Source organism: Chrysochloris asiatica, unplaced genomic scaffold (genome assembly GCF_000296735.1).
Source record: "Chrysochloris asiatica unplaced genomic scaffold, ChrAsi1.0 scaffold00140, whole genome shotgun sequence".
NCBI lineage: Eukaryota > Metazoa > Chordata > Mammalia > Afrosoricida > Chrysochloridae > Chrysochloris > Chrysochloris asiatica.
In genome coordinates, this window is record NW_006408658.1 from 9,224,036 (window position 1) to 9,235,476 (window position 11,441).

General features: G+C 42.5%; 1 protein-coding gene across 1 annotated transcript; it reads right to left on the minus strand.

Moving 5' to 3' along the window:
* Positions 1-3,955: 3,955 nt before the first annotated feature.
* Positions 3,956-4,213, minus strand: LOC102839879 (cytochrome c oxidase assembly factor 4 homolog, mitochondrial-like). The gene has a single exon (XM_006870389.1). It carries the CDS (start codon positions 4,211-4,213, stop codon positions 3,956-3,958), a length of 258 nt encoding a protein of 85 aa, XP_006870451.1.
* Positions 4,214-11,441: the final 7,228 nt, after the last annotated feature.

The following is an 11,441-nucleotide window of genomic DNA, read 5'->3' on the forward strand; positions in this document are numbered from 1 at the left end:
AACAACAACAAAGGAACTCTGGTAGCGTCGTGGTTACGTTTCGGGCTGCTAACCTCAAGGTCGGCAGTTCGAAACTACCAGCTGTTCCCCAGAAGAAAGATGAGGATTTCTGCTCCCGTAAAGATTTACAGCCTTGGAAACCCTGTACAGGGTCACTGAGTCGGAACCGACTCCATGGTACTTAACAACAACAATTTAACTGTTCTGGAAGCCATTCTTCCTAGTTAGGATGTCCTGCCAACCTTCCTCTTTGCTAGTACCCACCCACCCCCATCACTTACTATTTCTAATCTATTTATACAAATCAATAGATACATTCCTGGTGTCAAATATTTTAACATGCAATCAAGTATCTTTATTGCTGGAAATTTACATTTTGATAATTTATTCTATATTATAAATAATAAATCTTTATATATTTTATAAAAATAGGATTTCTATAAGACTGTCACAATCTCTAAAATGTACATATCCCACCAAAATTGTCTTCAATTAACTCTATTAATTTATGATCCCTTCTAGTATGACTATGCCTGTTTCTTCCCGTTCCCACTAATATTGGTGATTGTCAACAGTTGTTAGCTGCTACTGAATTAATTCCGTTTCACTGTGACCTCATGTGAGTCAGAGTTGTGGTAGTGGTTGTGGGCCACTGAGTCAGTTCTGACTCACAGTGACCCTGGATATAGTTTCCAAGGAGCTGTAGACCTCTAGAGGAGCAGAAAGCCTTTATCTTTCTCCCACAGAGCGACTGGAAGATTCGAACTACCGACCTTGTGGTTAGCTTATAATCAACAATGCTACCAGGGCTCCTAGTGTGTCACAGTAGAACTGCGCTCTATCAAGTTTTCAAAGCAGTGAACTTTTGGAAACAGATCACCAGGTCAGTTTTCTGAAATGCCACTGCTGTTGTGAAGTGCTGTCGAGTTGGTTCCAACTCACAGCGACCCTGTATAGGGTTTCCAGAGAGTGGCTGGTGAGCATAAACCACTGACCTTGTAGTTCAAAAGGACTTTGCAGTGCAGCACATTAACCCACAGTGCCACACAGGAATCCAAAATGCCTCTGTTGTTGTTGTTATGTGCTATGGAGTCGCTGCTGACTCATAGCGACCCTGTACAGGGTTTCCGAGGGTGTAAATCTTTACAGGAGTAGAAAGCCTCATCTTTCTCCCGCAGAGTGGCTGGTAGTTTCGAACCGCTGACCTTAAGGTTCGCAGCCCGATTCGCAACCACTACGCTACCAGAGCTCCTTAGGTGGATTCAAATTGCCAACCTTATAGAAGGAGCTCTGGTAGCGTAGTGGTTATGAATCGGGCTGCGAACCTTAAGGCCAGCGGTTCGAAACTACCAGCTGCTCCGCGGGAGAAAGATGAGGCTTTCTACTCCCATAAAGATTTACACCCTCGGAAACCCTGTACAGGGTCGCTATGGGTCGGAACCGACTCGACGGCACTTAACAACATAGTTAGAAAAGATGCCAACCTTAACAATTTGCACCACAGAGCAAAACCAATTAATAACTTAGTTTTATAAATCTGCATTTCTTTGATCATTAGCGAGTGCAATAAATTTTCCTTTATTTGGGGGCATACTTATTCTTGTTCATTTCTCTATTGGGCTGTTGGCTTTTTCTTACTGATTTCCAGGTTGTTGTTAAGTCCCATCAAGTTAGTTCTGACTCATAGTGACATTATATAGGATTTCCTAGGTGTGGCTGGTGAGCTTGAACCACTGCCCTTATGGTTCAACAGGACTTTGCTGTCCTGTGCATTAACCCACAGTGCCATGGTACTTTCTATTTACTCTGGATGGTATTCTTTTGTGTTACATGTTAAAAATAGGTAGTGTCTAAGTGTTGGCACTGTAGGATAAACACTTCACTAATAACTGAAGGTTGGCAGTTCAAACCCACCAGTGGGTCCTCGGAAACCCTCTATGGGGGTGTGAAGAGTCGGGACAGATGGACGGCACTGAACAACTTCATCTCTCAAAGTTCAACTTAACTAATTCTTTTCTTCTTCTTTGAGACCCTTGCTGACCACTCCTGTAATACTGCTTGTTCCTTCTAATGACTCACAGCACTGAGCACACAACACATGACCCACAAAGATACAGAGAGTCCTGGTATGGCATTAGCATGGATAAAGCACTGGGCCACAAGGTCAGTTTGAACTGCAAAGTTGGCAGTTCAAACCCACCAACTGTTCCTCTGAAACTATATACAGGGTTCCTATAAGTCAGAACCGGTTCAGTGGCACTTAACAACATGTATATATATCTGGTGTGGTGCTGTAGGATAAGCATTCCTCAGATACCCTATATAGCGTCACTGAGTTAGAACTGACTAAATGACACTCAAAAACAACATACATATATATCTGGTCATCCTGAACAAACCAAAAAAATCCTCATAACTAGGCTAATAAATATCATGATAAATGGAGAAAATATTTAAATTGTCATGGATTTCATTTTACTTGCATCTATAATCAAGGCTCATACATAAAGCAGGAGTCAAGAAATCAAATAATGTATTTGTACTATATAAATCTGAAAAAAAAAACTTCTAGAAGTGTTCAAGAGCAAAGATGTCACTTTGAGGACCAAGTTGTGTGTGACCCAAGCCATGGTGTTTTCAATTACCTTATGTATACAAAAGCTGGATAATGAATAAAGAAAGTCAAGGGACTGATGCCTATGAATTATGGTGTGGTAAAGAATGTTGAATGTATCACGCACTGCCAAAAAACCCAAAATATCTACTTTAGAAGTACAACCAAAATGTTCCTTAGAAGCAAGAATGGCAACACAAATCTCACATACTCTAGACATGTTATCAGCAAGCACCATATCCTGTAAAAGAACATCACACTTGGTAGATCAGCAAAACAAAGGAAGCCCCTCAAGGAGACAGGCTGGTACAGTAGCTATAACAATGGACTCAAACATAGGAATGACTGAGGATAGGGCAGACTGGGCAGTTTTCTGGTATACCTAAGGTTGCTATGAGTCAGAATTGACTCAAGGGTACCTATCAATATTCCATATCCTAGTAAGCTTAAAATAGCCTTTGATTGTTCTTTAAACTGCTCCTCATATCCTTTCCTCTTTTCTCTTTCCCATTTCTTCAAAATACAAGTGTTCAAAGTAGATTTTAAAGCCTACTACATTTCAGATTTGGACTTCTATTGTTACTGTTGATAATATGAGCACATAGCCTCCTTATCAGTCCAGCTTCTGTGGCAGGGGTTACCATCTCTACCTCAAAGCTGTACAAGGGTCAGGCAGGAAGTAACAGAGTGGGTAACGTAGTTCCATGAAAGAAAATAAAATGACAATTGTTAAGACTTGGTGAACAAAACTCCCTGAAAAGCGGCATCATTATTCAGCTACAGAAAATTATTATCAAGTGGAATACAAGTTCAAGGTTAACAAATTGCCCGTTCTGTAAAAAGGTAAAAATCTGTATTTTAATGTTAAATACTATTTTTCAGTATTAGGCCAACATTGTGCCTGTTGAGCTGGATTATAATGAGGGCAGACTCTGCCTTAATTTAGCAGAGTAAGGTATATACCAGGTACTCAATGTTTGTTCAGTACTTTCCCCATTTGCTTTCTTCCTCCCCTTAGACTGACTGCATAAATGAAAACCTGAGAAAGTGACCAATTTACCTTTAGACTGTTCATAAACTTTTTAAATTAAGATGTTCATTAAATCCATTCAGTTCTTGGCACACTGACTCAAGATGGGGGTAGATCGTTTTACATGACAGCTCTTTATGGTCATCATGTCCAAACCCGTGGTTAGCTGACTCTCAATTCCAGTCCCAACACTAGCCTCAAATTTTACACTTTTTGGCCCACAGTTTCACTCTTTAGACTTTCTTCCGCCAAGATTTCCTTGGGTTCTGGTTTCTGCAGGGCTGTACTCTGGGAATAGGTGATTTGGGGTGTCAACAGTGAGCACTGGCTTGCTCTTTTTTCCTCTGTAGCTCCTCCCGCCGCCTTGCCTGCTGCTCACCCATGCAGTCCCTGAAGGCCTGCACCTGTGGCTGACACTGCCGCCAATCCTGATGCTGGGCCATGCACTCCTGCACAGCATAATGGGAGGCAGCACAGCCTGAGCGGGAGATTAGCTGGTCCAGAGGATCCTCTTCCTCAGCCTCCTTCTTCACCTGCCAGGTATGGCCTTGAGGGCCTGAGGTTGACATCTTGGAGAAGCTCTAGAACATCAAGACAGGCAAGGTTAGAGCAGGGATAGGGTATATATGAGGTTCCTCTAAGTATCGTTGTTAAGTGCCGTTGGATTAATTCCACTAGTAACAACCCTGTACAGGGTTTCCAAGGAGTGGCTGGTGAGTTTGAACTGCTCGTCCTACAGTACCACACCAGGACTCCCTATTATAAATTGTTGTTGTTATTATGTTGAGTGGAATTGGTTCCGACTAATAGTGATCCTGTACAGGGTATACGAGGCTATAAATCTTTACAGGAGCAGAAAGCCTCATCTTTCTCCCGCGGAACAGCTGGTAGTTTCGAATTGCTGACCTTGAGGTTCACAGCCCAATTCATAACCACTATGCTACCAGAGATTCCTGTTTACTTGTCTAAGAGACTGTAACAAGCTCTTTGAGGACAGATACTGGGCCTCATTTGCCTAGGTGTTTCCACCTCTGCCCAGCACTAGGTCTGGCAGAGAGAAGGCCTGCAAAATGGTTTGAACAGAACTCAGTGAGATAAAAATGTGAGAAGGCTTAGCCCAGCAATGATTCTGCTTATAAAATTTGAATTAGGTAACATTCCACTTTCTACAGACACTCTCGGTTCCACTCCAAAAGAATGAATGTCTTTCTTCTCCTACTGGCCTTATTTTATGCCTGGGGATTAGTATTTGGGAGTGTTCCCAAACAGGGGGAAAGTCTAACACATGGGGAGAATGGAAGGAGTTCAGTGTGGATGGATGTGCCAGGGTAAGAGATGAGTCTGTGAGATAAGTGAGAAAACTTTGTCAAATATACAAAAATCTGAGGTGATTATTTGCCCAGACTGTCTTTTAAAAATTTAATGTTCCTATTTCCTGGATGAACTAGAGGCTTTGCATGCACTAGTTTATTGATGTCCAGATTGTTTACCTAAGACCATTTGCCTCAGAGCACACAGCAGAAGTTAGCATACAAAAGGAACTGAGCTTTCACAAGAAATGACCTTAGCCATTTGTCACAAAGTTCTCACAAATGACTGGTTGTAGAGGAAGTAAAACACTTTCTTCATTTCTTTCCTGTGTGTCTTATTCATTCAACAAATGATTATTGAGTATCAGGTATTGTTAGAACAAAGGATATATGACTGACAAAGACAGGCAGTCCTGTCTTTCATGGAGTTTGTCTTCATGGAGTTTACAATCCAGATAAGCAAACAAGCAGTTTACTATATAGGATGTATAGATAGGAGTCCTGGTGTGGCACTGTGGGATAAAGTGCACGACCTCAAGGGCAGTTTGAACTACAAGGTCGGCAGTTCAAACTCACCAGTTGCTTCTTGGAAACCCTATACAGGGTCGCTATGAATCGAAACCGACTAGACAGCACTTAACAACATGTACAGGTAGCTAAAACTAGGAACATAGACAAAGTTGTGAAAGTGATTTCTATGCAGACATCTGCAGGATATTTGGAGTTGGCCATAGTTGGGGAAGAATACTGCTGATCAAAGGAAGAGCAAATCCAAGCTGAAGGCAGAATGTGACATATGAGACGAACTGAAAAGCTTAGTATTACTCAAACACAGATTGAGAACAGGGCACCAAATGAAACTGAAGAGATGAAAAAATGTGTGATCATGACCCAAAGAGTTTGACTTTTATCCTGAGAGAAAGAGGAAATTAAGCACTGTATGGCACTACACAAAACTCATATGCTTTATTTGTTGTTGTTATGTGCCTTGGAGTCATTATTGTTGTTGTTGTTGTTAAGTGCCGTCGAGTCGTTATGGAAGGTAGTAAAACCTAAGTGGTGGTGTTGTTATGTGCCGTGGAGTTAGTTCCAACTCACAGCGACCCTGTTACAGTGTTTCCGAGGCTGTAAATCTTTATGGCAGCAGAAAGCCTCATCTTTCTCCCGCTGAACAGCTGGTAGTTTCCAACTGCTGACATTAAGGTTCGCAGCCCAATTCGTAACCACTAAGCTACCAGAGCTAAGTGGCGGGGGAAACGGTCTTTGAAAACAAAACTTAGGTTGGAAATTCAGCTTTGCTGTTAACTCACTGAGTGATCTGGGCCAAATCATTTATAGTCTCTCTTGAAAAACATAGTATTTACTTCATGGGATTGTTGAGATTAAATGAGATCATGCAGGTAAGGAGCCGGGCACTTTCAAAGAATTCAATAAATGATCATTTCTATTACTGCTCATACTTCCTCTCCCTAAATATATTGTAAGCTCTTTAAAGGCAAGAGGCAAACTTAGCTTTAAAGGAAAGTACCCTGGACCCTCAGCCTAGAGATCTGGGTTCAAATACAGACTTTACACCTTCTGATCCTATCTTTTAGTTTCTTCATTAACATACTTTAACTTGCAGATTTAAAGTGTGGATTAAAACGACAATAGGGGGCAAGGATGGTTCAGTGATCGATTTCTCACCTTCCCTATGAGAAGCCTGGTAGATTGCCAGCCAATGCACCATAAGTGCAGCCCCCATTCTAATTTCAGTGTAGGCTTTCCTGCTGCTACGATGAGGAACAAGTTTCATAGGTGAACCTAGAGTAAGAGAAACTAGGAAGAAAAGCCTGGCCATCTACTTTCAAAAATCAGACAGTGAAAACCCCATGATCACCAAGGTCGGATTCTTGCTGTGTCTAGGGCTGCCATGAGTGAAGCCAACTCCATGGCAGCTAAGGACAGCAGTGACTGAAAAGTGGATGGGCTACAACAGAAACTCAGTAAATGCTAGTGTCCTCTTCCTTCATTACACCTCCCACTACATGCCGGCTTCAGGCTTCAGTCTCAGTATGAGTAAAATGAGTAAGACCAGAGCAGGTGAGAAGTAGCTGAATCGTGGAGGCAGGCACGCAGTAGAAAGGCCTGGGAAATCGGGTTTAATTCCTTTGGCCCAGACACCCGAGGATCTTTAACTACTTAATGGAGAAGACGCATGCGCGCGCAGTCTTCAAACGCACCCCCGGAGACCCGACCTCACTCATCTACACAAGGACGCGGCGCTCACCCGACAGAAGGGAGAAGAGAACCGAAATGCACGCTCCTGCGCAACGACATCCGTTTAGAGGTGGCGCGGATAGCAGCCGTTTGAGTTTTCCAGTTCGTACTCCCAGGAATCGCGTCCGGCGTGTGGAGCGCATGCGCAGAAGTCGGGGGTGGAGCACCACATAATTTCATTGGAGACCTTTCGGTAAAACCCGCTCTCCACACTCGCCACCGCCCCTTTGGGGATCCACTTCCGGGGAAGCGGGTCGTCGGAAGAGGCGGGCTGTTGGAAGCGGGCTGAAGATGGCAGCGCCTTTGAGGATACAGAGCGACTGGGCGGAAGCACTCAGGTGAATCCAGAGTCAAAACCCGGGAGGAGGAGGAGGCGGCGGGTAGCAAATGTTGCCTTTGCGTCAACACAGCCATGGTTCAGGATATCCATAGGGCTTACTCATCAATTCGCAAAACCACATGGTGATTGTATTTTATCATTTTAAGAGCTGTTCTGACATCAAGAGAACAAGTATGCGCTTTCCCAGCATCAGAACCAGCCTAGTGACTTGGACAAAGAAAAACTGGGAGGCAGAAGGACTTTGGCCCAGTTGTCACTTAGCAGATATTTATTGGCCATCAGTTATTTGTAAAAATTCCAGTACCCACGACTACTACAACCACAGGGTCTTTGATTGATGATGTTGAAAATCTCTGTATTCTTAGAACTTACCTCTCCGTTGAGCACATTGAACAATTCTCTTCAGGGAGCGGTGCAACATATTAGATGACCGGGGCCGGTAGTAGATGTTTTGTGGAGTTTGCAGGTATATTATGAATTTGAGGGGTGCTTTGTGATCCATAGAAGTTGACAACGTAATTGGTGGCACAAAGCAAACAATTCCTTTAACATATTGATCATCTTAAGTTATTATTCTAGGCACCAGGATGAGTATTGCAATGCAGTAAGTGACGACAATTGTGGCACTGTGGAATAAGCATCGGACTACTAACTGCAAGCTTGTCAGTTCAAACCCACCAGCTGCTCCTTGGAAACCATATACAGGTTCACTGTGATTAGGAACCTACTCCACAGCAATAACATTGACTTAAAGAAGCTGATTTTGTGATTGGGAATACACATCATTCCATTTCATTCATTTAACACGTGTTAATTAACTACATTGTGCCTATTACAGTTATTAGTCTAGGCACCAGGATGGGTATTGTTGCTAGGTGCCATAGAGTCATTTTGACTTTTAACAAACCTCTGTGCAACAGAATGAAACACTGCCTGGTCCTGTGCCATCCTCACAGTTGTCATGTTTCAGTCCATTTTTGCCACTGTATCAAATCCATCTTGTTGTGGGTCTTCCTCTTTTGTGTTGAGCCTCTACATTGCTAAGCATGATGTCCTTTTCCAGGGATCATTCCCTCCTGATAACATGAACACAGTGTGTGAGACCTAGCCTTGCCATCCTTGCTTTCAAGGAGTGTTCTGACTGTGCTTCTTCCAAGACAGATTTGTTTGTTCTTTTGACAGGTTATAGCACTATGATAAATGGCAACTATCTTACTTCTGTTGTTGTTAGGTGCTGTTGAGTTGGTTTTGACTCATAGCAACTCTTTGTACAACAGAGCAAATCATTGCCCAGTCCAGTACCAACTTCATGATTGTTGCTGTGTTTGAGGCCATTGTTGCAATCATGTGTCAGTCCATTTCATTCAGGGTCTTCATCTGTTTTGCTGACTCTCTACTAAGCATGATATCCTTCTTCAGGGACCATTCTTACTACTAAGGAACAAACAAGTCTGTCTTGAAAGAAGTATAACCAGAATGCTCCTTAGAAGCAGGGATAGTGAGACTTTGTCTCATATACTTTGGACATGTTATCAGGAGGAACCATTCCCTAGAGAAAGACACTAGGTAAAGTAGTGTCACTGTAAAAGAAGATCCCCAACAAGTTGTATTGACACTGTGTCTGCAACAATGGGCTCAAACAACAGTTGTGAGGATGGTGCAGGACTGGGCAGTGTTTCATGCTGTTGTGCATAGGGTTGCACAACAGAGCCGACTCAATAGCATCTAGTAACAACAAGGATTTTTAACAGCATCCTCCATTCAAAAAACACACACTTTACTAGGTGAGTTAAAATAGAGTGTTTACTATACCACAGATAAAGTAATTAGGAAGAAGCTCAACATTTATTGAGTACCACCACACACTATGGAGCTAAGGTGTGGTGACATAAGAATAAGGACTAGACTATCAAGGGAGAAGAGCATAAGTGGAATGCGGGACCTTATCCAGAGAAGCAGCGACACCAGAGGTGGAGGCAGAGATGAGGACATGGAGAGAGGGAGCAGTTGAGGACTCTAGATGCATGGAAAGAGAGGGACTGAATGCTGGCAGCCAGGAGGCAGGTTTGCAGAATGTACCCTTTGGTTGCTTACATTATGTATTCCTGTGTTTTTGTGTATATTCCCCACCCTCCCAAAACAACAACAACAACAAAATGGAATGGAAGCAAATACAATTGAATGATGATGCACGGAGGAGATTGTAATCATTGCAGTGAAATGGTGTAAAGCTGATGTTCTCCCATGTAAACTATCACTCAGCTCACAATAAAAAAAAAGAATAAGCACTGGACTGGTAACCAGAAGGTCATCAAATCCACCAGCCATTCAGCCTATACAGGGTCACTATGAGTTAGAGCCGACATGATGACACACAACTACAACATCAGGCTATGGGAGAATGCAAGATCAGAATCAGAGTAAACAACGTGTTTGAGATCAGACAGTTAATAAGCGATAGAGGTTTGCTCTCAATCTAGGTCCTTTCTATTACACCTTAAAAGCCTTAGGATGACTGAGAAGGTGCACTCTAAAGCCTGTAAAAAGACTGCAGTATTAGGAAGAGCACTTACCTTACTGTGCCAGCACCATGTTCCAATTCCTATTTCATAGCTAGGGGACCTTGGACAAGTCACGTCACACTGAGCTTTAGTTTTTTATTTTTAACATGGGGATAATAAAAGATATCTTGTTCAGTTGTTATGAGGATTAATAATGCTGTATGCCTAGCACAGGGCTTTTCTTCACAATAATCCTAGTAAATATCTAAATGTAAAATAACTTTAAATTTCAAAGCTGTTCAGCAATAAAGGTAGTTAGTTATCTTCCTGTCAATGAAAAGAAACATTCATTTAACCAATGACTATCTGGTCATTAGACAGACTATCCACTAATAGGTCTTTAATAGATGAAGTTTGATTGTTTTAGAATAATCTGTGATTGGATGTGAAGTTGACTAGATCATGTCTAAACATATGGCCAACATGGAGATTATATGGCCTTTTCTCCCCTTGCACCAATGATATCCTTTTCAATTTAAGTGAGCCTAATTAGGCTTTTGTCTTTCTTCATAGGAAAGATGAAGGAGAGGCCTGGCTGAGCTGTCATCCCCCAGGTAATGTTCATAAATTGGTATGCCTTCTCTTGAGAGAAGGTTTGACTTCTTCTAGAAGAGAGCTTGCTACAGTCTCTTATCACAGCTTCCTTGCACAATGCTCTTAGTCTCTAAATGTGCTTGACCAGTTTGCTCTATTGAAGACACCCTGACCCCTCCATTCCAGGGCAAGGCCTCCAGATTGGTTTTCCATATGAAAGCCACAGGCTTATTCACGAAAACATTGCCAATGCATTTTTTTTTTAAATGTTTTATTGTGAATTCTGTGATACTTTACATGGAAGAACATTAGCTTTACATTCATCCCTATCATATATCATTCCAGTCCCATGATTACAATCCCCTTCATGGATCATCAACCAACCAAACCTGTCCCCTGGTCGTTAGCAAACAGCCCCTCTCCCTCTCTGGGTCTAAAGTCCCCAGCCACTCCATCTCTCCATGTCGTTGTCTCTGCCTCCATCTCTGGTGTCACTGCTTCTCTGGGTAGCGTCCCACTTTCCACAGACCTCCGCTCCTAGACTGCATAGTCAATCACTCCCATCCCTTTGCTACAAAATGTCTGCCTCCACATTTCCAACCTTCACAGTCAGTCCTGATAACAGTTATTCACCACCGTATCACAAGATACCTATCCCCATCTCCTTTTATCAGCCCTGCCCAGACAGATTGGATACTACTCAGTGGAGACTCTACCTTCCTCCACAGCCTCTGAATCTAGGCCAGTCACTTCTTGCTTTTGTTATTGTTATTGTTGTTATGTGCTCTGGAGT